Source organism: Apteryx mantelli, chromosome 3, assembly GCF_036417845.1.
Source record: "Apteryx mantelli isolate bAptMan1 chromosome 3, bAptMan1.hap1, whole genome shotgun sequence".
NCBI lineage: Eukaryota > Metazoa > Chordata > Aves > Apterygiformes > Apterygidae > Apteryx > Apteryx mantelli.
The window spans coordinates 131999392-132027003 of record NC_089980.1 but is presented as its reverse complement, the minus strand read 5'-3'; the positions used below and the strand labels follow the sequence as shown (position 1 = coordinate 132027003).

The window sequence follows — 27612 nt, the reverse complement described above, 5'->3', positions numbered from 1 at the left end:
CATGATACAGAGTAACATCAGACTCCAGACATAACCAGAAAATAAACAAGCCAAGTCAGGGCCCTGCCAGGAGCTCTAAAGAAAGGTGCCTTTTCATTTAGATGTCTTGTTTCAGGGTTTTTTTTAATGCCACTTTCCATCATATCATTATAGCTTATATTTCTTCCTGAAGTCATAATAGAAAGGGAAAGGTGTTTTCTCATAGCTCAAAGAAAGCAATTTGACTTTGTTCCCATCAATCATCACTGTTTGTCCTCAGAAAATGCTTGCTCCAAAAACAAAAGCTTATTAGGCAGGAGAATGATTGAAGCTCTCAGGAGGTGCCAAAGTGGTAATGTTTGCATTTGGCAAAGAATGCAAAGACTTGGCAGAAATAGGTTCCCCTCAAAACTGAGTTTGCCCTGTCCAAACTCAGCCACAACATGAGGATTTGCTTTGCTTAGCAGTCACCCAGCTTTGTTCAAAACAATGTCCTTTAACAGGAAAAAAAAAGAAATCCAAAGCCAGGTTTTGATTTTTCCCCATTTGTTCTCTGACAGGAAAAATGACAGATGAACTAATGAAAGCCAAGACCCATTCTGCTGCCGTGAAAAATGTGCCTTTTCTCAGCAATAAATGGAAAAAGGACAGCACAGGTCCCCACCAGCTAGGAGAAGGAGAGACGGAGGAGAGTTCACCCGCAGGGATGTGGCCTGCCACAATTTACAATCCTAGCTCTAGTCGGGCATTTTGGGGGGGGATGGGAGGAGGACAGTAAGAGGTTACTCAGCAAGGGAGTGATGTAGGAGGGATTGGTCCATATCACAGAAAAATGCCACCAAAGAATGATGACACTCCTGGGGATTGGGCATTAGCACAATATCAAGCCCCTTCCATTCATTAGATGGCTGTCTAGAAGGACAGCAGACAAGAAAACACAGCAGCTTCTTTAGGGAACTCACTTTTTTAATTAACTTTAAAAAAAAAAATTTGCCCAACAGAATGATTCTGCAATGCACTTCAGTTTAGAAGAGTTCATTGTGTAACGGAAAAAAAAATGAAACGTGCTTGGTTTTGCTTAGGTCTTGGGAAGGGGGTTTAGTCTTTAATTTCACCAATTTATTATTTATACCATTTGGATGACAGGGAAAGAGAGAAAGCAGGCAAAACAAAACAAAAAAATCAGGTGGTGGCTTTTCTTGGGTTGAACTTTGCTGTCCATCAAAATATGAGCATATTTTGAAATATTTTCTGGTTCATGCTAACAGCACTGTGTGGTTAAGAAGCAAATGGGTTTGCAAGTGTGTGAGTGAGTGTGTTTTCCTGCTGCAGATGTTGTTATGTCCATCTCTAGCCCTGAGTTTCTCTTTTAGGCATGGGAGACATTTGCACTGAGCAAGATGCTCATGTAGGAAGAAATGCCTGTGCTGTTCTCGCTGGGCCACAGGACCTGTGTAGAGAGTTGCGTTAGTGCCAGGAGGGTTTATTCTCTCCACCGGTCTCTGATTAGAGTCTGCCTGAGGTCAAGTTGCCCCTCATCCAGAAACCACTGGCGCTGAGCACCCTGACTTGCTCTGTGCACTGTGAAGCTGGTGCTGATGCATGCATGTAGATGGGCAACTTACCACCAATATCCTCCCAGACCCCAAATCAGTGATTTCTCCAGTGCTGAAAAATCAGATTACCTCTCAGAGACTGGTCCTAAAAAAGCAGGCCAGCAATCCTTGCCATTTTTAACTGGTTGTAATAATAGTGATGGAGATCATAGGTGCCTGGTCATGCTCATGGTCATGACTACAGTGTCCCTGCACTACATCAGATTGCCTCTGGCTAGCAAAGTGCAGCTCCATTCCCCTGGTTCTTCTGGAGCTGTGGCACCAGAAAACCTGGCCTGGTGAGGACAGCCCTGGCAGCATGACTGCCCTCTCCTCCTTCCCAAACTTGCCCAAGGACTCTGCTCAGAGGTTCAGAGTGCAGCACATTGGTCCAGCACCTCCTTTCCTGCTGAGGACCTTCCTGAGCTGTGCACCAGAGTGCAGATGCAGGGGAAAGAGAGTCAGGTGGTGGTGTCCATCAGACCTGCCTCTGGAGTAATGTTGGTCATGCTTCCAGTCATTCGTCCCAGAAACGCATCCTGTATCTCACCACACCAAGGGAAACCTTGGGCCAGCAGCACTCTTTTAGCATTGAGAAGGACAAAGTCAGGCTGCTTCCCTTTCATTCCTTCAGTTTTCTTCTGGAGAGGCCCACAAGAAAACCATTAGGCTTTCATGATACGAACAAGCATCCACCAGAATGCACTTCCCAGAGCATCCACCACACATACACCTCTGAACAGCTTTCAGGTGACCAGAGTTCAGCCAGTACATACTGTAATTGAGGGAGGAAGGGCTCCCTGATGCAATGCTCCAAGCTGTGACCATTACGCTGATGTTGCTGGAGCAGGTCTGTTCAGAAGGTGAGTGATCTGAAGCCCCCAAATCAGCTGATTTGGTTAAATTATACTAAACCACCACATCCACTCCAAGCAAGTGAACACCTTCAGACCAGGATGCAGCAAGTGCACATTTATTGCAATATAAAGATGAGCTGTAGTGTAATGAACCAAAGCCATTACTGCCTTTTTGGGTGAATTACGCTTAACTGTGACAGTCCTTTGGAAAAAATCACAAAAATAAACTAATATACAAAGGGGAGGAAAGTGTGTGAGGAGACAAGCTGTGCCAATTCTAAAAAGAGTGGTCAAGGAAAGGCAAACAATACCTTGAGATTACTTTTTTTCCGGGTATCTAAGGACACTAGAAACTCAGAACAGATTATTAAAATGTCACTATGATGGAGACCTCAGTAATGACTGTGAGCAGAAGGATTTCTGGGCCAGTCTAAGATGATTAATTGCTTGCGATGCCTCAGGAAACTCAAGAGAGTCCATGCGGCAAAAGAGGAAATTCAGACCCCCACGGCACCATGAGCATATGCTTTACATTCTGGCAGTACAATGGCTAAGTGAACTTGCTTTATTTGTGCAGCCCCCGGGGTGCTGAGCAAGACGGCAGGCAAGGGGTTAAGTAGTGGCACTGTGGTTTCTGGAAGGGAAAGGCATGGCTCATTAACTCGCTGGAATCCTTTGAGGATATGAACACCAGGGTGGACATGGGAAAGGCAGCAAACGCCGTATTACCAATATTTTCAGGGTCCATTGAACACAGGTCCACATCAGAGGTCAGCGGCAATAGACTGGATGATAGCGGGAGGTGAAAATGGCCCTGAGAAGTCAAGGGCAATGGGAAGTGAGTAAGTAAGCATAGCATGTACCTAACAACGGTAGCAAGCTACCTTTCTGCAGTCTCTTCTGTTATATTCTGTAACCAGCCCAATCTGCCGCAGAACGGTAATGAACGTGGGTCAACACCTCAAAAGTCTGACCCATCGTTTCCAGGTGTTTAGGTTCTCCCAGGAGTAGGAGCCTTGATTGTCCAACCCGTCGTTGTCATTTACAAAACTACCATGATACAAGTTATGCATCTGTAATTTAATGACTCTGTTGTTATTAATCCAAGCGTCCTGTACTTTGCAGAAGGTTGAAAGTGTCCAGGTATGTAGCACAGCCGTTTCCCTTCCTGAGATTCACCTGACACAGGCCTGCAGCCCAAAATACTGTACACAGTAACTACAGCACCATCTCCTTTAAATACAATACCACATGGTTCCCCTTATTACCAGCTGTCCAAGCAGCTCAGAATCCAGAATTGCTCTCTTATCCCCATTTTATAAAGGCAAACTGAGGCACAAAGAATAGATTCTCCACAGAAAATGAACTCAGCATCTTTTAATCCAAAAGGTCAGTGATTGGGAAATTAATTTGTGAAATAGGAAAAGTTGATTTCAACTCCTTTCTCTGTCTTGGGGAATTTGGCAAGTGTTATCCTGATGACAATATTCAACTCTGATGTACAAAATTAAATAAACATGGAAGCAGAGAGCAGAGCTAGGCACAACCTCCTACAAGAGGGATTCACAGTAGCCTGGTAGAGAAGTAGTCTCCGTTCTCTGATCTCTAGCCATGAAAGTGTTTAAATGTTACATGCGAGATAGTGCAACACAGAAGATTGAGAGCAGCCAAATCTAAAGCTCTGTGTCCTTAAGCTATTCTTCTGCGGACTAAGAAATATGGATTTGACCCCCTCCCACCATGAATCTGACTCTTCTGTATTCTGGATGAGTGTTTTAGCTCTGTCAGTTTTTAGAGTTAAAGGCAAACCACTGATTCCTGCCCTGTGAATCTTGACTGTTTCCCCCAAAAAAACTATTCAGCAGTTTTGGGACAAATCCAGACATAGTTACAGAATGACTTAAAGTCTTTTACTTATGGTAGCTGAAAGGATTGTATTTTTCTTTTTTTTTAGTGAAAGCCTTTTAGAAATGCATGGCCCTGAGACGAAAGGAGCTAGAAGGTACATGAAAGTACAGCATGTGCTGTGAAAACTGTTTACTTCTATTACACCCTGTCACCTAGGGCAAGGCTGAGCTGGGCTTGTCTGCTCAGCTTTGTAAAGAGACGTGCACAACCTGCTCTTCTGTCTTGCAGGCTTCAGCTGGGAGATTTACAGCAATGCTAGCAATGCTAAGGGAGGATTGTCCATCAGTTCGTAACATGGACTCAGCTGTGATTTACACTCGAAGCAGGTATTTCAGTCCCTGGGTTGTATATGAAGTACACTCAGACTTAGCCCGCTTGTTCTTTCCTCTGGTCAAAAATATTCATTTGGGAAAATCATATACATAAATTCATTCATTTATAGCATTTTTAAATCAGTTTTGCAACATATCTCTGAGGACACAGCACTCCAGATCTGAAAATTTGCTGTCCCTTAATGACCAAGGTTGAGGGAAAGTATCTTGTTATAGGGGAAAACACATGGCTAACAAAACTGACCCCGCTGATGTCATCTTGTCACTCTGCTCCTCTACATCCTCTGCACAGTGCGTTCGGCACTTCCGCTAAAGCACAGCAACCTGGTGGCTCATCTGGGATTCAGCACCTGCCTTCTGCTTTATTACTAAACATCAGCCATAAAATCCATCCCAGGTCAATACTGAGCCTTCGCATTTGAAGCTGTGCTGGCTCAGGAACAGGAAATGCTCTGCAGTGTTAGCGTTGCCTTCCCAGACGAAGCCACCTCTCACTGGCTGGCCTGATCTCGGACGTTACCAGCATTACCCGTTGCTCAGTTTTGCTCCCACCCTGCAAGTACGAGGAGAAGGCAGCTATGGGCTCTTCAAATGCAACTTTCCTTGGCCAGAGAACGAAAACTGTGGAATGCTTCAACCCCCCGGCCACCCCAAAGCCTGCCAGGAAGGCTGGGTTGGTGCTGTCCTGCCACGCAGCTATCCGGCATGGCAGACGAATCCATGTTCTTCCCCGGGGATGCTAGCTGTGTCCTAATGGACCCAGCCGTGTTGCAAGCAAGTCCGTCTGTCTTCGTCTCTCAGCGAGGCTAGGGGAAAGCTCTGGGCAGTCAGAGCTTTCAGTCAGTACTTGCTTTGTCAGCACTTGGCAAAACTTAAGAAACAAGTATGCCTAAGCGAGGGAGGAGCACATCCCAGAGCCCTGCTTCAACCCCCCTGCCACCCCAGAGCAGTGCGGCGCAGACCTCAGGAACACCAAGTTTAATGCCTGAAGTGCTGTGACTCAAGTCACAACTTCAACAGCTAGATGATAAGCAGGATGCCAATAGCCCATCGAACACTCCGCAGGGCAGCTGGAGGAGCACTAAAACATGTTTTACCTTTTTTTTCCAAGTGCTATTTTGGTTCATTTAGCATTTGCTTCTTGTCCTGCTATGATTTGGGACTGGCACAGACAGACTCAAAGCATCGTGAAATCACTGGGGCTCTTTCCCTTGACACGGGTAGCCTTTGGGATGGGCCTTTGAGAACCAGTTCATCCCTCAGCTGCTTCTGCCCACGTGCATCACAGAAGCAGACTGACGGGCTGAGGCCAAAGGAAAAAGTGTCTCCAGGCTCCTGCCTGGAGAGGATGTCAGCCCTGATTGCCTGCAGAGGTGCCTTACTGTGCCAACACATTTCCCTCAAGCAACACCTATGTCAAAAGTGAGGATGCAAATTCAAGTGTGTAGAAGCAACCAGAGTTTATTTAGCATTTATTTCCCATTCTGCTGTCATATGTGGCTTCTTTTGTCTCCATTTTCCTCTGGTAAACGTAAACCTTTTTTTTATTATTTTTTAATAAAATATATAAAACATTGTGCATTGCTATTCATAGGAAAACTGTAGTTTAACAACAAAAAAAGAATAAGGCACATTCCTGTGCAGCATCTTCAAATATATATATTTATATATTTAAAACAAAACACACAAAAAGAAAACCCTTTTCAACCTCTTTGAGGTTGTTAACATCTCACCAATCACTGACACATCTCTTATATTACCATAATTTCACTGTTGGAGGTGGGTTGTTTGACAGGGGCCAGCAGGGAGAACGGACTCAGAAAAATAATAGGATTTTATCCCTGAGGTGTCAGTAAAAAAAATGCTCCCATTGAAAAGGAAGATGAAAAGACAGCCATAAATAACTGTATACACTATGGCAAACATCCAAGCACCGAGATGATTTCACGATGGAAGAATCCCCCCTCCCCCCACCCCGTTCCCCGGTTCTTAATAAGTCATATTTGCCGTTGGGTTTTAATTAGGTTAATCTCATGGCTTCTGAAGTCACAAGACAGTTGGTCAGGATGTACCTCCCCCTCCCTTGCCAAATCATTTTCCAGAACTGCAGTTTTGTTCACAATTATCCCAAAATCCTCAGGAAAGGGAAACCAAAAAATCCAAAATCAAAACCGAAACCTGGATGACTTCTCTCCCCAACAAAGAGAGGAGCAATTGTACCGCAGCACACCAAACTCAAAGCCCCACATGGGAGGACGTTAATTGTCAGCTTCCTGCCTACTAGTAAGAAATGAAGTTGGCAACCACCTCTGTTGTAACCAGAGAGTCTCTATGAAGAGGAGCAATAGCAATATGTCAGGGAAAAGGAGACGGGGAAAGCTTTATTGCTGTCCATCCACACCGCACCACGTAGCACTCCTGAAAGGAAAAGGGGAGACACCCACGTAATACTCCTTTCCTCCCGCTGCTCTTTATCACACGTGGAGGAGCCCCAGGCTGCAGAGCTGGACTGTGGGGATTCCCCATCGCTTAGTAGTAACGGTTCAGGCTCCTGGTCCCTGGGATGTCGGGCTGGCCGTTCATCCAGATCTCCCGGATGATGCGCTCCCGCTCCTCCAGCCGCTGAGCTCGCTCCAGCTCCTCCGCTGAAGTGAAGACGTTCATGTTCAAAGTCCTCTCGAACCTGCGGTGCCTGCGGGCCGACAGGTCCGAAGTGGTGTCTGAATCGTCATCACTGTCGCTGCTGTCGCTGTCGCTGTCCCGCTCCCGTGGAGGCTTTTTCGCGGATGAGCGTTTGCAGTCAGTTCGGCAAGACACCCTTAGCACCAAGGCGAGCAGGGTCAAGACGAGTCCAATGCACACCCCAGAGACAAAATACAGAGCAGCCCGCTCTGGGTTTTCTGGAAGGGGAAAGAAAATGATTATCAGAGACGAAAATTCCTTAAAGCACACACAGGTTCCCTGTGCAAGTACCTGCAATGGTCTCTGGAGAGGCAGAGTTCTTGATGGTTCCTTATGCTCCCAAGCCTTCCGTTGCTCTCCCCGGGGAAATCAGGAAGGGGAATTTAGAGGGTGGATTTGCTGCCAAGTCGTTTACCCGCATGCAGAGTGTGGGCTAGCAACAGTTACATCTTAGAGTTGTCTGGAATCGAAAGGAGCAGCCCATAGAATTAAATACCGATTTCAGTGGCGGTGCGAGTGGGATTGAGATGTGGATGCTGTATACTCAGCAACAGCTAAGTGCACCTTTCTGCCACATCCATTATCATTGTACGAGGAATAAAGATGATCATAAAGCTTTATATACTCTCTGAGCTGTCGCCAAGCTGAAATGGCAAGCCTTGCAGCATGGAAAATTGCATATTATTTATTCATAGGTTTGATTTGCTTATCTAAGGCAAGTGTGCTGGCTTTCTGCCCAGACCACCATAGCGTATACCTGTGCTACGCAAGCATAGTTGGAGTTAGTACACTAACAGGATGGATCCTGCATAACAACATTTCAGAGGTGATACAACAAGACTCCAAAGGATCCACAATGCCTTTTAAACTAGGTCATCTTGTTTATTTACTACTTTTTTTTTTGATTCATTGGACTTCTTAGAAGCATAATTATGATAAACGTTACTGCAGTTTCCCTGGGCTGAATCATCCCAGCACATTCCAGAGTTATAGCTACACTGAAAGGGAGAAGATGAATCAAGCAGAAGTGCCAAGGCCCTCTGTACTCCACTGTGTCTGGTGGAAGTCCTGAAAGGAACTCAAGGATAGAGCTGGTTCCTCAGATGTGTCCAGCACCTTTGAACTTGGTGATGGACCTGTAATAGTTCCCACCAGCTGAGAACTAGCTGAGAAAGATCTCTGTGACTAAACAACTCCACTCTACCTTCACTTTCTCCACTGTGTTTTTAGAAATTGCCTTCTCTGGCTGGTTTCCTTAAAGGAAGTTTGCAGAAGACAAACCGGAAATTATCTGAATATTTTCAAAACTCAACAGGACATGAAATTAAGCAACCTGCTCTAACTTAAAACTTGCCTTTAAATTTGAAGTTAGCCATGTTCTGAGTAGAGAGCTGGACCAGGTGACCTCAGAGGCCCCTTCAAGCCTAAATTATTCTACGATTCTGTGGTCAGAACCCAAACACTGTTTTGTGCATGGTTCAAGGCTCTGTGAAGGTCATTGCCTGGAGAAGCTCATGGCACAGTTACAGGCAGTTCCTTTTTACTCTGCACATTCTCTCTAACCAAAGGGATCTAAAAGGTGACTGACAGGCCAAGGGCAAGGAAGGTGTTGTGCAAGTCTGAAATCCGGCTAATAAAACATGAGACTGTAGCTTAAGTGGTTAGAGCAGAGGGCACGAGAAAAAAACAGCCTGAAGAGGGACTACAACAAAGAGGGAGGAAAGAACTGCAACTGATGTGTTCAACAAGTCCGTAAAAAGAGAGGAAAGAAATGCAGCAGTAGTTGGAAAGGGAAGTGAGGCCAAGGCCAGAGGTTTTAAGCTATGATATTTTGACCAGAAAGAGTCAGCAAAAAGCCAAAGGTAAAGGAGAAGAGAAGGAATGAGAACGGGCATGAAGGATGCACCAGTAGCTCTTGTAGAAGTCTGGCTGAGTGAAATCCTGGCTCCAGTGAAATTAATGGTAATGCTGAATTCAAGGCACAGAACTTTCTTTAAAACTGCAGCTCTGCCTATGCAATAGCAAAGACGCTGTCTCTGCTACTGTGTAAAGTAGTGACCTCAATTCCAGAGATTCAGAAACCCCAGGAAAACTGGAATCATCTCTGATACTGTTTTTACCTCCAGGTGCAATATAAACCAAGACACTAATGCAGAGTTTTCTTTACAAATTGGCACAAGAAAGGCTCCAAGGACACCCAAAATGGGAAGAACAAATGAGCAGGACTGGTCTATTTGCCGTGGAAGACGCTCAGTCCAGTCTGCCTCCTCTCTGCCTGGCTGACAGGATGCCGGGCACACTTTTCTGAGCGCCACATTCCTGCACACACATGGGCTTGATTTGCTTGCGTTAGTTCCACTGCTCACTCTTTTAAAGCAACTCATAAAAAAACACAGACTGGAGCCTGAGACACAGGCACATGTGGTTTCTCTTCCCCCATTTTCGTCCATGTCTTCCTTTTCTTCTCTCCTCCACATTCCTTTTTCCCTGCCACTGCATACAGCTCATGAGCAAGCTGCAGCTCAATTGCTAGTTAAGCAACCATTTTTCATACCCAGCTTGTGCCTGTATCCATAGTACTTCATTCAGTGAGATGGCTGTAATTGAATCTTTGGGCTCCACTGGCATTTATGAGCTCCTACAGCTACTCTGTCAACATCTGAGGCACTGCCTGGACTTCTTCACTGAGCTGTAACCCTATGTTCAACTGCAGTCTTGGCATTTATCATACATACAATCTACTCACACAGCAACATCTCTCTTTGCGCAGCCGAAAGAGCAACTTAAGCTAAAAATCAGGGGCTCTGCTTTTTCTCACTCCAAGTAGCCAAGTCAGCAATAGCCTGGATTTGGGGTTTTGACACCTGATTAGTGGTTTTGAGACTCCCCCACCACTTGTCCTACTTGCAAAGACCAAAAAAGATGCCTTTTCTTTAGAAAACAAATGTTCAGCATCTTCCAAAAACTTGATGGTGTTTCAGACTCATCATCAAGACACTGAAGCACCTCAAAACACTTCCTATATTGGAAAATACTCTTTAAAGGGGTATGTATATCAGCAGCAGGACTTAACATTGTTTTGATATGCATACGTGTGTGTGTGTACACTATTACACCCTTTAACACATAGATTTTGACCAGTATAGCTTTTTTTCCACTGCTGTGGATGACAGCTCATAGCTGTGTTTTCCTCCTAAACTTTTAGCAGAATCAAGCTGCTGTCAATCTCTTTAGCTGGGGTTACCTTTCCCCTTCTTGTTATTTCTCTTTCTGGACTGAAAGCATTGATGAAAATGTCACTGATTCAAGCCTGCTTTTAATCCATGAACACAAAAGATATATGCTCTTTATAACCCTTTATACAAAAGCCACCACTTTCTAGGCATTCAAACTGGTCAAAAATTAGAAACACATTTTATTTTGTTTTTCCAACCAAACCAGCAGCAATTACGGAGACTGTTTCCTGAGGGCTAACAATCTGCTGGGAGCATCAGCCCAGACTGCCATTAATTCCCCAGGAAATGCCCTAGGCCAAGGTTGTTATTGCTATTATAATAAATTGTTTCAATAAATAAAAACCAATCTGGGCAGTAACGAGGCTGGCTTCCTGTGATGGCTTCATACAGTCAGAAACCTCAGTGGGGAGGGGAATTTCCAAAGGCCCTAGTAAAAGGTTCAGCATTAAGCATAGCCAGACAAACAGTAGGAGCAATATCTTCTAGAGAATTTACAGTTAGCCCCACAGGCTGCTGAAATCCCCTGGTAGAACAGAGGAAGCTCTCCAGGAGCCCCTTATTAATAAGGCTCAGACCAAGCAGTCTGAAAATTGGAATGATGTCCCCTGGGTTGTTTTTTGGAAGACCCTTGTTAATAGCTTGGCAGCATAGCTTTGCTTATGGGAGGAGAACAGGGATTTGTGGAGGTTTTCCTTCAACTATTTCAGCATGAATGCAATAACAAAACTGGAGTAAGTCCTCTTTCCAAAGGAAGACATTAGAAGTGCTCTGATATGACTTGGCCACTTAATATTGATACAAACACGATGCACAGTTTGGTCTTGCTGGTACACTGTGACTGCAAAGACAGTTCCAGCTGTCACTGAGATCAGCAAAGACTTTCCAAACCATCAGATGGGCTTTGGATCAGGTCCATAGCAAAAAACAGGTCTGAGGTTTACAGGCAAAGATTGCATATAATTAAAAACCTAATTGTATAAAGACAATAACTTTCAAATTAAGGGCATCCCTGAGTCCTTTGCAGGACTAAGCCCTAAATCAGACTTCTTTGTTTGGTCCCCTCACCTGAAAAATTCATTCCTCATTGACATTGCTCACTCTTTCTCCCTATTTCTGAATAAATGTTGTTTTCAAGGTTCTGAAAGCTGGGATGAGACACCTAGCTGGCTTTGATACTCCTAACCATAACATCAACTGCTAACAAATTTGATGGTGAAAACCAGCACTTCTGCAAAGAGGCTTTGCTTCCTGCTATGCTGTGATTTTTCACTCCTTGGTTGTCAATAGAAACATTCCCAACTTTTACATGGGGACTTCAGCCAAAAAGATGGTGGAAACAAGCACAGAGCCTCTCTCCAATGTAGATACTTCTCCACTCTGTGCGCTGTAAGACCCTACATGTGCCAACAGTGCAAGGGACAGGTGCCTGAAGGCTCCTCATTTTCTGCTGCCCACCCAGACCTGTTGTTTTGTACAGTAAACACTCACAACAGTGAGAGGGGACCCACTGACTTCTGGATGTTCTCCCTAGACTAAGAGACACCCCACTGTCTGGAGACAGAAAAAGGAGTAGAGCAGATCGTCATTTCAGGCATGCACTTGACCCATGAAATACCAAGTGCCTGTAACTTCCTTTTCCTGCAGTGGATCTGAGGGTATACACTACTCTCTGCCCCAACAGAAAAATATATCTTTTTATATTGCCCCTGCCTGCTTACAATTTTCTCTTGCAAACTCCTGTTTTGAGCCAACTCCTCAGCACAGGGAAATCCTGAATACAGTAGTTTCAGTATCCAACTTTTACCTCAGGGACTTTTTGGTGCCATGAAACACAGGAGTTCTTGCACTAATGTTTCCCTTTGGCGCAGAGGCTGTGGTCAGGAGCAGTGAGAAGATATGTGAACCGGCCCTCCCTGGTTGCCCTACAGCCTGCCTCTTCTGAGCCACCATAACAGCTCCACTGTGGACATCAGCAGCTGCTGTGGCTTAAGCTGCCTTCAGGCCCCCAAATTCAGACAAGCGCAAAAATTTCCAAGTGTTTGGTTGCTCAAAATCTGCAATAGGACGGGTGAGAGCTTTGCAGTGCTCTAGTTTTATGCAAATGATATTTGTGCCCTGTGACACAGCTTGTCTTTGAACACATCATCTAAAACCACTTCACATTCATGTATAACAAAATAAACCATGTCAAATCCATCCTCTCCGTTAAATGCAGAGGGCTAAATTACACATAGCAGATAAAGATGGTTTAGGGTATCTGTTGTTTCAATCCATGAGGCAGACATCGATTTTTGTAAAAAGTAACAAACTTAACATATATGTCATTGACACTAAAATTCATCTAAAAGCCATGGTTAAGTGCACTGGAAAACATTAACAACAAGCTCCTGAACTCATCACTGGAAATTAAAGTTGTGATATCTGAGCTTTACCTATTTGACATCCAGAGGATCTGAACGCATCACAGGGAGACCACATTGTGAAAAGGGCAAGCAAATCCCACATCAACAGGACAGTTAAAGCTGTCATTATTTATTATTTGTGCTGCAGTAAAATCTAGAGGATCCTGCCAAGATTGACACCTTGTGAAGGGGATGAATCGAGGCCTTTGTGCCCTACAAAACAAATACAGGGTCAAAGAGTGCTACTGTGGTAGACAGAGAAAAGTCCATGGGGCACAGTCAACAGTCCTGAATCTCAGTCCCAGCTGTCCCCTACCATAACTCCTGCAACCTTCTGCTGCCTAGTACTGTTCAGATGGGGAAAATAATGTTAACAGCATTTTATTTTATAGTACGTTTGGGAATGAAGACGTTTTCATGTCAGAAATAGCAGCTGCAGGTAAGAGAGGGGAGAATGTGACAGAAGATTCATTTAAAGTTTGTTTTCCCAGAAGTCCATGCAACAAAAATATATCCTACTCAGACATCATTTGTGAAGAACATTACTGCTTCCATTAAAGCTGTCTGCTTCTTAAAGGTGACGTGAAAAGCCAGGTCCTGATGCCATCATTAGACATGTGAAGGGGCAGAACCTTGGGTTCACCATCATGGTTTTTTTAGAAGAAACCTCCACTAAATGTAGGGGAATGTTCTTACTAACTACTGACCGCTGCCAAAGTGCAGTGCGTATTTAATGATATAAGTAGTATTTAATGAATAAGCAAACCAAATGGCACAAAGACATAAAAAACTGCGGCTCACAAATACAGGAGTTTTAGTTACATAGACCCTAATGCAACAGAATTGCCTAATTGCATTAGTATGGTGCTAGCAGACTTGTAGCAGTATACAGAATTATTTGCAGCAGGTAGTGGAAGAGCAAGACATTAATATTACTGGCAAGGTGCATACAAATATTTCGTTAAACAAATGAAGAACAGCTTTCAATCCCATAAGAAAAAGTGACTACAAACAGCATGTCCTGTCTTTGGAGACTAGTTACACAGAAACCAGGGCCCTCCTTCTCAGGAAAGCAGCAGAGATTGGCCTAAAATACGCTGAATTAGTACAGCTGCTGCTACTCAGCCTGTGCTCCTCCTTCTTTTGGGTAGGTTCCTCCAATTCTGTAGGCAATCCCTGCTGGTGACAAGGTCCCTCATGCAATTGCAGGATGGGAAATTATTGCACTACGTCATCTGTCTCTGCTGGACTTCTTGCTACCAGTGGCATTGACCCCAAGCACTGAATAAGGAGCACAACCTTTATGTCAAGAGCAACTTTTTAAAGTAAATTTAAATAGAAGACAGCTCCTCTGCTACTTGAAAGACACATGTGGGTAAAAGATAAACTGTGATCCAGGGAAATCTTACTCCAAACAAGATTTAAATATACAATTAGGCAGACTCTCAAGTTACTTCATCTTCACACTTCTACTGAAGATAAGCCAAGTTCTCTTAAGCAGGGTAATGCTGCTCATTTTCCAAATTACAGGACAACAAGCTTGCCTCCCTAATAAGCCAGTCTTTGATCTCCAGGAAAATGGAGCATTAGGAATAATACCACATATAAGATTACATTGTATTTAACTTCATATAAGAGCAAGTCCAGGGGAAAGCAGAGCACAGTAAACTCTGTTATATACTATCTGCTAGAGCTGCTCCGGTCAGGTCTTCCAAGGGAGAACTTGCTGAGAGACAAATGAAAAATATAAACAGTTCACAGGGGCAGATTTAGCCCTAGGTGACTGTGAAATGTAGACCCAACTGAGGGTCTACAAAGAGCTGGTGAGAGCCCAGGCAGACTGCAGCCACAAGACCTACCTGTGATAAAGGAGTACGCTGCTAGGATGTTGCTGAGCAGTGCCATCTCCGTGCTAACACCCACGGGCTCCATGCTGCTGTTGAACGCTGGCGGTTGTGTCTCATCCACAGGAAGCAGGAAGGGGGTGATTTCTAGAGGGTAGAAGGTGGCTGATCTCCCTTTCTTCTTCTCTGCTTTGGAACAGAAAGGGAATGAGGAACGAGGCACGTGCCCCAGCCCCGTCCTGCCCTATCCCCACAAGGTCAGCATCTGCTCAGCAAAAAGCCACCCAGATTTCCCCTCCTTGGCAACTAAATCTTGTCAGTTAGCTTCAGCTGAACACATGCAGTGTTTGTATCCAGACAGCATCTTCTCCCCCCCGTCTCCTGCTCTTTCATGTCACCACTTAGACACACCCACCTACGTTACGGCAAATATATAATCAGGTTTCTTTTCTCTTATGTAAATCAAAGGAGCTTTTATCAACAGTGAGTTCAGCTAAGCTTGTAATAACTCAGCGCACCAGCTCGGAAAACACAGATAGAATTGGCAACCCTCTGCCGGTGTCACACTAACTCTGTAGTGATCCATCCACACCTGGCAAACAGAGCTGCTTTCTCTCCAGCCTTCTCAGGGAAGGGCAGATCTGAGTTTATGACTTCCTTCAGAAGCTTGCTCGCATTGTGTTTCACCCAGACATCATTTCCCCTTTGCAGAGGTGAGCGAACATGGGTTAATGATTTGATTTTATTTGTTGAAGACTGGAGCTAAGAAGGCAGCTAATTCCAGGAGGCTCAAAGAGACCCTTTCAGACCTTATCAGCTCACTGCTGAGTACTCCCTGCACCTTGATCTGCTGGCAGACACCCCCACTAGTCACAAAACACTAATTGTTTTAAACACACACAAAAATTGGTGCACAGGATCCAGATCCATCATCCATGTGATTGTTTCACTGTAGCTATTACACGTTTTCCGGCTTCCTTCCCCAGGATCTGGTTCTGGCCAAAAAGCAAGCAAGGAACCATAAAAAAATCACAGAATTGCCCCTGGCTTCCACTTATCTGCAAGTATTAAATTCAGGAAACTGTCAGGTCCATCTCATACAATACCATCAGTGCTGTGCAAGCAGAGGCACCTTGGGAGCAGTCACAGGGCATGAATGTCTGTGCTCCCTGGCTGCCGACCTGCCCGCGCTCCTCGCAAACCCAGCACAGCGAGCCGTCACGTTCAGCTTCACGCCATGCATGCCAGGAAGCGGTTCAGCCCAGGGAAACAAGTAACAGGCATTTAGGGGTGTCAAAGAGAACAGGTAATACTGGATGGAGAGGGGTTGAGTGCACGAATGTGTGTGCAGCAATGCCAACTCCTAATCTGCCTCAGAGGAGACGTGGTGGTGATGGATGCCCAGGTGTTACTGCAAGAGATTAGCCCCAAGCAATGCGGGTGCTGTCATATCTCTGCCACCGAATAGCTGTGTGGCCTTGGGAAAGCCACACATTACAAGCTACCAAGGTGTTAATAACTGGCCCCCAAGCAAAGTTTTCTGACATGGATGCCTCGGTGGCACATCCAAAAGGGAAAAATATCTAAAGAATCTGAGAGGTTCAGGAGCACAGAGATCACTGAAAATCAGTTTTACAAATGGAGGCACTGGGGCACAAAGGGGCAAAGGCACATTCAGCAGGAAATCAATAGCAAGGCTTTGGAAAAACTTTTAATTCATATGCAGGCACTAGAAATATTACATGCCCTCTAATCTGCTCCTTATTCTCACTAACCAGTAAATCCACGTCTGTACAAGGGGCTTGATTTTTTTCTACCACTGTTCCTGCAAAGAAATCCATGGAAGCAAATGTTTGTCATTTCTAAAAACTGGGCCACTGCCCTCAATGCAAACCTTTCTGTTATTCACCTTTGCTAGAGCAGTTGTAAATTTTCAGTGATTTAATTTCCTCTCTTCTGAAATGGCAATGGCAGTGCAATCAGATAAAAAAACTCAAACAAGAGCAAAAAGGTTATGATTTATCACACCAGTTATTCTCACCTTTGAGGCCTGAGCACTTGCACAGGGCTGTTTGCTAAGAACAAAGTAACTTCTTTCACTCAGGGAACATCTACATTGAGCCAAAAGATCCTGGTATAGTCTGAACCATGTGGGCCATCCTTCTGCAGTTTAAATCCTACCTTGCTGCCCATGCTACTAATTATGCTACTACCTTCTATGCGATGGCATTAAGATATAGTCCAAGCTCCTTTGCAAAGTCTTTTTAGGACTCAGTCAGTGGTTTGTCTCAGCTCCCCTTTCCTATCCCTACATATGGATTTTGGATTTTGCTTCCATTGTGACCATTGATGGAAATGAAGGCTAGGGGCTTACTCTGTACTGACAATCCTAAATATCAAAGGAGCCTTGATAGGCTAGATTTGGCCACAAAGGTAGCTTCCATTATAGATTAGCAGGATTGCTATGTCAATAGCACCTACGCACCCAGTCCAAGACTGAGGGGCTGTTCGGAAAGGCAACAGAGAAGAGGATGCAATGGGTGACAAAAACGGAGATGGACTGATGCAGTGTATGTCAACAGCACAGTAAGGCAAAGAGAGTTCAGTAAAAGCTCACCACTTACCTAGTAATGCCCAGTTGCAGGAATCACAGCAGAGGCAAGTTTTAAGCACGATTTTGGGAAGAAAAAGGCCTTTCTGTGAAACTTTGCAAATACTGTGGTGGCTTCCACCATGCAATGGGTGTGCAATAATGAGCCCCAAGCCAGCTCAGAGTGGGCTGTTACACCCATGGGGCACAGTACGGGCCATCAGGAGGCACTATCCTGAGCACTGAATGTAGAATAATCACATTAGACTTACGGAGCTTCTTAATCAGCTTAATAAGCCTGGCCTCACAGCAGGGCCAGTTAGCTCCAGCGCAGCACCATAATGCCAGAGCTAGCTCAGTCATCCAGTCAGCTGGGCCCCACACAGCCCTGCCATTGCAGACATGTCCCGAGAAGGTCCTTCTAGACACCAAACCACTAGCCAACATGCAACATAGGTGAAACATTGTTGTCTGCACAGTTACTACAGGCAACATGAATTAGACCTTACTTTGGAGTTGGGATTCCAAAATTAATGTATCTGCATGTTGGTATCTGTAGGTAGGTACACATCTAAGCTCTCATAAAAGTCAGCAAATATCAGAAGTTTAATTCAGCTGCCTACAGGAGTGTCTATTGCCATTTGAAATGCTCTGCAGTTTCCCACCTGGCCTCTACCATCCCAAGAGTGATGTCTTTCAGAGATCCTAACTCATATCTGCCAGGCTCCTGCAGATGTCTTGGATACTTCAGAGCAACTCGAGTAGCACTGTGCATCTAAGATGAGGCAACTGAATCCTGCCCTAGTCAACACAGTTGACAGATCCTAAATGGTCATTCAGCTTTCCCTGTAGCAAACACTTAGAGCTTGATGTAGTTGCTCACGCATAGACATCTATGTGATGTCTATGTGCATGTGCTAGATCAGCAAGGAAAGGCTCAGAGGGAGGCCACTTCTGCTGGGTTTTGGCCATCCCATGCAAACCATGCTGTGCAATAATGGTGTCTTTCAGGAGAGAGAGTAAGGCATAACTTCTCTCATGTGAGATGTAAGAAGAATCTCTTTTTTTTTCCTCTGACTTGTCCAAAGGACAGATGTAATCAAACAAGTTTCTAAATGAATACTTGTCTGCATACACTATAATCCAGCAAAGAGCACCACAAAACCACAGAACTGGTTTTGTAATCTGTAGGATTGTACAAGCACAGGCAGGGAAGGCAGAAAATGGCTGGAGTTATGCAGGAGGGAAAAAACAAACAAACATAAAATCACAGGGACCATGTGTTGCTATGCCATACAGTTCCCCGGTCTGCCATTCATTCCAGGATCATATAAAAAGACATCTCTTTTTGCCCTTGCTAACTTTGAAGACATTATAGTTGCTTAATCAGCTCACCTACTATTGATTTTCTTTTCACCACCTCCACCCTTTCTGAGCTGTTCCCAGCCACTCAAGCAGTCTCTGTGCGACTTTACACCAAAGCTGAGCAAAACTGTTTCAGCTAGCAGTACGTTTTTCTATCAATGTAGTATCAGTGTAAGAGAGATTATTCATGCAATCAGACAGACTCTAGCAGATAGTTTTAAAAAAAGAAGCAAAAGGGGAAGGGAGGTTTCAGAAATGTCCAAATATTTCCTTTTCCTATTTTCACAACAATTTTTTTTAGCTTTTAATTTCAAAATGACATCTTTGTTTGAAAAGTGGTGCATATTTTAAAAATGAATGGATAAACAATGTGAAAACTAAACAAAAGGTGTCATTTGTAGAAGTGAAATGTTTAGATGAATCTTAATGAAAATGAGTTCCGTATTTTTATCTTGCTTAAAAGAATCTCCAGGATCACAAAATTTATTTCAGGTCGACCCAAAATTCTTTTTCCTGACAATTTTTCAGTGAGGCTTCCAAACAGACAAATCTGTCGTTGCTGACTCTCAATTATCTGTGGATTGATTTCCAGGCTGTAGGTTAACTTTGCCAAAGGTGCAGATAGAGTCAAATTAGCTCTGCTCATCCCCTCCCTTGAGTTGAATCTCTGGGAGCACAGGACAGGAATTTCGGGAGTAATATCATGTACCCTCTTCCTGCCTGTTGGGAAAAGCAATGCAAAAACACACCAGCCAGCCCAATACATGCTTACCTGTGCTTTTCATTATCATTTACCACCCCTTCCTCCTACTCACCTATCCCTAGAGAGGCAAGATTTGACTTCATTCATATCTCTTGACTTTGCATTTTATGGAAATAGCATCATATTTCAAAGCTCAGTTGGAAACTTCTCTGTCCCCTATGATACAGATCTCCTACTCTCTCTCCCATTTTTCTTTGCCACTGTATTAGATGGGCCTGCAAAGTATTTCTGTGACGAGTTTTGACATGCATGGCTGTGACTGCTATTTCACAAAATCCAGTGCAAGTTTCACGGTTCACTTTAGTCAGCTGGTGGTCATGCCTTGAAACCTCTGCTTCTGACAGTGAAATGGATGGGGTTTGGGAACAGTATAGAAACACAAATAAGGATTCCAGTGTGTAGCCTCTGTAAGGGAAGACAGAGGGGAAGGGTTACCACATCACAGTTAGGTTTGGGCCACCACCACAACAGTCATAGCTACCTGGGAGAGCACGCCCTATACTGGAAGGAGAGACATCAGAAAGGAACACGCCGTCCCCTATAACATTGGGATCAAATGCCCTCGGCCGCAGTGGAAAATGTGGCTTCTGAAATCCTTGGTAATTGGTTGGTCTTGGCTGGGTTTCATGCAGAAGCTTCTTGGGAACTGAAAGAGAGGAGTAGGAAGAGCACAGTTGTTAGAGTGAGTTATTTCAGCTGGTCAGAATGAGAATTATCGCATTATGCTATGGGATCCGCTGATACTTAATTATACCATTTGCAGACCAAACAGACACTCATTTACCACTATGATGAATGCTCTGCAAATGCCAGCGCAGAGAGATGCAGTGAGAGAACGCTAGAAACTATAAAGTGATTAAGATATTGTTTATTTATAATTAAGCTTTCAGACTAGACTAAGGGTCAGATGAAGGCAGCTTATTTTAGACACCCAGCTCAGGCACTGAAATGCCGAGTAAGCCAGTCTTTGGCATCAGCCCTCAGCTTCAGAGTGCTTCAGCTAGACACCTCTGCTCCTAACGTGGTGGCAGGCTGGGCAGGAAGCCCCACAGGAGGGGAGTGAATTCCTGCTTCTCTCCGGCTGTCAGGTTCCTGGCTCAAGGTTGCACATCAAATGTTTCTATCCACTCTGGATTTACAAGACCAAACTCCAGAGGATGCTATTCACATAAAACATGAAGCTTCAATCATCCACCACAGAAGAAATCCTGCCTGTAGGCTCTCCCTACCCTGAGAGACCTTAAATACACTGCTCCCTGTAGGCTTTAGGCTTTAGCTAAGCTAGGAAAGTCCTGTTCTCCATTCCTACTATCCTAAAAAGAAGGGTAAAGACTCAGCTAATACCTGCCACTCTCCGTGTTTCTTCAGCAACAGTGTTAGCAATATGCAGGTGAGTTAGGTTAGTATATGTCTATAAGAGCTGCAATGACAGCTGTGTCAGTACGTCTATGGTCTCTTCTTTGGACCAAAGCATGCCTTAAGAAGACTGTTTTCTCCCAGTTCATGTTGCACGGCCAGCTCTTCAGCTGTACATCATGGTAATGCAATCAAAGTCAGTGCAGCTACCTCAATTTACACCCACTGAAGGTGAATCCACATATTAAATCCACCAATTTGCCCTCTAGGGACAAAGCAGCATGTCATTTACTGAGCTAAACCAGTTCTCTGCCTCTGCAGTGGCCAACACCTGAGGCTATTTCAGAGCAAAGTGTTTTTCCATACAGAGAAACCACATATACCTGCCATTCTGCTTAGATATTAGAGGAATAGAGCAACAAAAGACAAAATAAAGAAATTAAAATTTCCAGAGGAGCAAGATGTTTGTCCCTCCAGTGACTGTACACTAACATACAATACATAAAAGCTATTAAAGCTATTAAAGATTACATTTATTGTATTAAAGATACAGACGGCTGAAAACTAGGCACGCATTCACTAGACATACAAAAGCCCTGAGACAGCATTGCTGGAGCGGTCAGCTCTCTTTTTTCCCAGATCTAACGGCAACTGCCTCTCTCCTCCTGAGCAGGTTACCACCTCCTAGTGCCTCAGTTTCCCCACTGCTGCACTGCAGACCAGACTCTCTCTCATCTCCATTCTTCACAGGGGTGTGATGAAGCATAATTAAAAAAGTGGAGCACTTCGAGATCCTTGGCACGAGCATGAAGGAGGACTTGGAGAGTGTGCAGCCCTGGAACAGAAAGGAAATTCCTTCCTGCCCCCTGCAGCTAATCAGCTGTCAAGCCGGAGCATGAGATTTAATCACGCCCATTAAATCTCCCTGCGCAGCTACAGACAGTGCTGGTGGGGAAGTGATCCAAGCACCTTGTTTACCTTGTGTTTGACTTACTGTCTTTGCTGAGGCAAAGAGAACTGTGGCTATATTTACGGACTAACCTTCTATATTAGGCTGCCAAGAGAGCAGTACTGAAGTTCTTGCATTATTAGTAGAGTCATGCTAGGTCAGGAAACAGCCATAAAAACCCACAGCTTCTGAATATCAAAGAGCTGGCACGGCAGTTTCTAGTGAAACCTGAATTGGCAACTATCCGTCGGTGGGAAGGCAGTAAAAGAAATATAGCCCCTGCTAGAAACTAAACAGAAGCAAGGGGGATACCTGCGCTAGAGAAATATCGGAGAGTCTGGGGAGGAGGTGGGTAGCAAAGAGATCGTCCTATACACCAGACAGTCAGAGCAAACTGCTGTTTTGGGTGCCAGATTTGAGGCATCTTAAAGGGACCCGATGTTCAGAGGACAAAAGGCTCAGCATTCACAGAAAATAAAGGCCCTTTGCTGCGTCTCAGGCTGGGGACCTGAAAGGCATCCGGGAGACACACATCCGCCTGCCTTCACACCCTTTTCATCCAAACTGCATCCTGGTTAACCTGTGGATGTGCATCCGATGAAGAAAATGAAACAAAAGGAGCATGAAGTCAAATTTTTAACAGATTTTTTGCTAGTCTTTCATGTTTCGGACTGGCTGTTCTTCATAAACAACTCCATCCACCTCCTGATATTCATGACCACCTCTGGGGCATAACACAGGCTAGTTGGAGCTGCTTCTTTCTCTGAAAAGATGACACCACCATCCACTTAAACAATCGGAGCCCAATGGGAAAGAAAAAATCCTCTTTCCCTGAACACACCCGGGGAATTGAGAGCTTTTCCCACCTTGGCATCTGTGCCACTGCCACTACGAATGCTGCCCACAGGACTGCCGGATGAGCGTGGGTTAAAAGAAATGTCTCTAAATCAGCCGGCAACTGACCAATAACATCGCAAGGAAAAGCGGAGATGCAGAAGTATTCAGAGGAAGTATTTCTACAGACTAACTTTTGCCCATTGCAATTATTAGCAATAGCAGAAAGGGTTATTTCAGAGGATGATCTAGCAGGGTAAAGTAAGTTCCTCCTCTCTACTGACAGCTGAGACAGTGGTCGGAGATCAGCTTTGCCATGCTGCCGTTTGCGAATAACTTTCCCCTTGAGTCGGTAACAGGGGGCTCAGCACCGCAATCCAGAGCGCTTCGCAGCCTTCAGCGCGTTCGTCGACACAGCACCTTTGCGGGGCAGCGTTGTGCTGTTATCTCTTTGGGATGGCTGAGAAGGACGAATACCAAGCAGGCATTCAGTGCTGTACAATGCAGATGGCTTCAGGGAGAGATCCCCAAAAACATGCAGATGTGTAACATCTTAAAAATCCTAAGAGGTGCCTGTCCTCATTTCTGCAGCTGAACCCCTTTAAAATTCTGGAAGCAACTTACTCAGTGCGACACAGGATGTCTATAGCACTTGAACCTTGGACTTTTTAGTTTTAAGGGACCATTTTTCTCTACAGACTTCATAAATATCTTGGGGACATTTAGCAGGGAAAAGGCTTATCTTGGCAAAAGGGTAACTGGAGTGACTGAATACAGCAAGTCTGTCCCTTCTCTAGTTTATATGATGCTGAGCTAACACATAGCTTATATGGCTTGATTTAGAAAGACGGTAAAATGGAAAGGATTTTTCAAGTGCAAAACACCTCACAATTTCCAGTTAGCTTCTGTGTGGCAGCCAGCTCCACAAGAACGATTAAACATCTGGTTCCTTTGAAACACCCTCCTTAAATTCCCCACAGAGGAGTGCATCTAACACAAAGCATGGCATGAACTGAAGCAAGCTGTCAAGAAAAGTGTTTTATGTTTATACCCACCAGAAAAAAAGTACCTAGGATTTTAGACTTATCTCAGCATTAAGCAAAGAAATCCTGGCAGGGAACGGTTGGCTCTTAGCCTGCTCCATTCAATCAAGCAGAGGGGTTAAAGCAACTCCGTCAGCAGAACAAGTGATATATATGGGCAGGAGGGGAAGAAACAGGGTCTTCAATAAAAACAACTAACATGTCTGGTAGGCAGGAGCCCTGCACCTTAAAATGCACCTGAGAAATTCAGTCACTAGGAAGAGGTGAAATGAGTTGCTTTGGTACCTTCTGGGTACCTCTGGGTACCTTCAGGTTCTTAGAGGGTAACAGTCAGCACTGAAACCTGGACGCTTATCCAAATGATGAAATTCTCAGGTGACTTGGGCTGGTCACCTGAGCCGCACAGACGGAGAAACAACTTTCCAGATTGCAAGCCATGTTCAGGTTACCCATGGAGGGGTCTAACTCAGGCATCACCTCATTGACTCCACGTGAGGCCGGACTCATGGTGCAGCGCAGGGTGCCAGTGCTTGCGCCCATGCCACCATGGCTGGGACATGCCAGTGAGGCGCTCACCCAATGCAGTCCTAAGTTATAAACCTGCAAGGAAGCTCTTGGATCAGCGGGGTCATCCCTCCACCGTTCCTTAAAAATCGTCACATAATCTCACAGCGCCTGTTGTAAAAGCAGTCGGGGCCCTGCTCCCACTGCTCCTGCTGGAAGGCTGCTCATCAGGCTGAATCACTGGCAGTAATTTATACCAGTTCCCAACCTAAGACTTGTACTACCCGTTTGCAATGAATTAATGGTATCAATCCGCAATACAAACTCACCACCACTGCCTGCCAGCCTCCCCGCTACAAATAGGGGTGAACAAAAATCAAAGCTGACGTGAGGTCTCACTGGCGGAGCAGACCCATCGGATTTGGGTGCAAGCAACTGGCAGGACAGTGTGAAGAGGCATATGCTATTGCTGCTGACAGTATCCTTATTTGTACGTGACAGAGACTCCTTGTACTGGGATTTTCACACAAGCGCTCTCTTGTGTAGCCAAAAAAAAGAGGGTTGATGAAAAGAAAAAGTTACTGTTCCTACAAGCAGCAAAATTCTCAATTACAGTGCTAAGAGATGGAAAGGCCAGCCGACACCTCGCCGCTTTGTTAAACGAGATCGTTTGCTGTATGTTTTCTACTGTTTTGACCTGTCTAGTTTTAAACACTGCAGTTCTGGGAATTCGGCTACTTGCCACAAGAGATTATTTTGCTGTGGAATACTGCTCTTTCTCAGGAACTCTACTCCAGTACACTGCTGAGTGTTTCAATCTAAGTGCATATATTATTCCCCTAACCAAAACATTTGAATGCTATAGCCCCCAAGTTTTACAGATGGGGAACTGGCTTGAGGACAGAGTTTTGAAAGTGTTTAAATATCAAAGTGATTTGTCCAAGCTCACAGACGGAATCTGCGCCAAAGAAAGGAAACAAATTCAGGCTCCCTATATTTCAGCCTCGCACACTCAAACCATCCTCTCTTTTTGCTAATTCCATCATTTGTTATTTCCTGGTTCTTGCTCAGTCCTAAACATGTTTAAAGACTTCCACTCCCAGCACCCAATTATTCCCTGACCTCCACTTTCACTGTATACACAAATCAGTCAAGGGGCGGAAAGAACAACAAAAGCTCACCCTTAAAAACATGCAGACAGGGGGGCTGTCATTCTCCAGTCCTCTGCTATATATTCACTTGTGCTTTCCAGCCCGTAAGGTTTACTCTGAAAAAAGCTCAGCTCTTTTACTCTGAAAGCTCAGTGCAATTAAAACAGATCTGCAGGACCTTCAGCAAATCCTACTGCAAATGCTCAAAGCAGACTGCAATTTGAACAAAACGTGACTCTCTCAGCGATGAAAATTACAACCAAGCCTTTTATCTGGGCAGGTTGGGGCCAGGAACTGTTGATGCTCAACATATTTTTTAAATAAAAAAAAACCTCTAACGCGAGTAAACACCCAGTATAAACTACTGCAGGTTTTCAGTGGTGGCAGCTCTTAAAGATTTCTGTTCAAGCCTTGAACAGAATTCAGCCAGAAATGGGATCACTCATGTTTCAGAACTATTACAAGAAAACAATTCCTTAGCACATATGTAAGATGTACGGCCTTCTAAGGTTACAGAACTGAAAGTGTTTTTATGTGCTGCAAAACCTAAATTCACTAAGCAATCAGTCAACAATAGCTGTTAAAATAATTGATCTTGGTTGAATCAGACTACAAAACATCACAATATAAGCACAGAGCAAGAAGGAAAAATCAGGCATGTAAGAACCCTGCACCTGGTGACAACAGTACCACCACCGTGTATTTAGAAACACAGGGGTGGAAGATGTTAATTGGATCATTAAATCCTAGTGTCAGGCAGCAAACCAGATTGCTCAACCCACAGTCTGCCGACCACATCCAGTTTGCCCAAGCAAGTAAACTGAGGCACAGCTTAGCCCCTCGTTCCTTCCCAAGGGCCTCAGACATGGTTAATAGCAAGTTGAAACCCCTTCTCGTGGTCCATCTCAGCCCTGGATGTGCACCTTTCAAGCGACCAAAACCCAGCTAGCATCGCATGGCAAGTGCTTGCCTCTCCTCACGATGGCATGTGTCATGTCACACATCCAATGCTGACTTTCCCTTCCTGCCCAGTCACCAGGCATTCCCCCTTCATCTGACAGCAGAGCCATTGCTTGTCAGTCAGATATTCGTATAATCACCTGACAGGACAGCATCGTAGCCTACAGCTCTCAAATACCTCCATGAGAGGCTAGGTGGCCTGGGCATCCCCATAAAAAAGGCTCAGTGCACTGAACATCAACACCATGTCACGGCTGGGAAGCCACAATGTACCTCTGAACATCCTATATCATATTTAGAGTAAAAGTATGGTACAGCTTACATGCAGAAAGCCCCAGGAGACAGCAGGAGACATGAAGAGACTTTGTTCAGCAAAATGTGAGTCCCAGAGGTGGAATTTGATCAAAACACTGGCATGCAAAACCTTCACTCCCACAAAAACAGGAGCAGAGGCTTAATGAACACAAGTGTCCAAGACCTCGGCTCTCCTTCATTCATTTTAAAAAGAGAGCTTTTTCACCCAGCATTGATACAGTCTGTAATCCTGAAACTGAATGCAAAATTTAACAAAAAAAGGGAGTTACTCAGCGTACTGCAGGCATGTTTCCTATGCACGCAGTTCCAAACCACTGATAACACGGAAATGACTCATGCCAATTACAGTCAGTCCACTTTCCTGCAATTCCAAGCACCATGTGGAAATCAAGTGAGGTTGTCTGGGAAAACAGCCCTGTCATAACCAAAGCCACCTACACCTCTCCGAGTCCCATGACTGCGCCAGGGCCCTCCTCCCCGGCTCCTCCCTTCAGATGCTGCCCGAAGCAGAAATCCTCCTCTTCTGCTGGTGTTTTTTGTGCTGGTGGGAAACGGTACAGGCTGTAATGCCTGACACAACTCATACAAGCTTTCAGAGCACTCTGCCAAGACTACTTCTGAGACAGCCCAGATGTTTCACCCTTTGCTGCATCTTCTGACAGCAGCTAACTATGTAAAGGTTGTGCAATAAGAATATAAATGTAACAGACAACCTCTTGTCTTGTTTGCCCTCCACAGAAAAGGAGATGTTCATCCTTTTCTTATGCAGCTGCAGAGAAGTGACTTCAGAAGCAGAAGTGGAAGCATTTCTGGTTCCGAATCAAAGCCCACGCACCAAAATTAGCTCGGTCTCATCGTTCCTCTCAGTGAACTCCCTTACAGATACATGGGCCCTGTGATGCAAGAGAGTCCAGGAGATGAAGGTACCATGGGGCACCTCCAACCGA

The 27612-nt window shown here is 44.8% G+C and overlaps 1 protein-coding gene across 1 annotated transcript in view; it reads right to left on the bottom strand.

Moving 5' to 3' along the window:
- Nucleotides 1-6129: 6129 nt before the first annotated feature.
- EVA1A (eva-1 homolog A, regulator of programmed cell death) overlaps nucleotides 6130-27612 on the bottom strand; it is a 220577-nt gene continuing 199094 nt past the window's right edge. The window contains exons 6-8 of the mRNA XM_013957011.2: nucleotides 20035-20199; nucleotides 14851-15024; nucleotides 6130-7571 (exon numbers count right to left, since the gene is read on the bottom strand). Coding sequence (XP_013812465.1) covers nucleotides 7201-7571; nucleotides 14851-15024; nucleotides 20035-20199 — 710 coding nt within the window. The 3' untranslated portion in view covers nucleotides 6130-7200. The remainder of the gene's footprint in view (nucleotides 7572-14850; nucleotides 15025-20034; nucleotides 20200-27612) is intronic.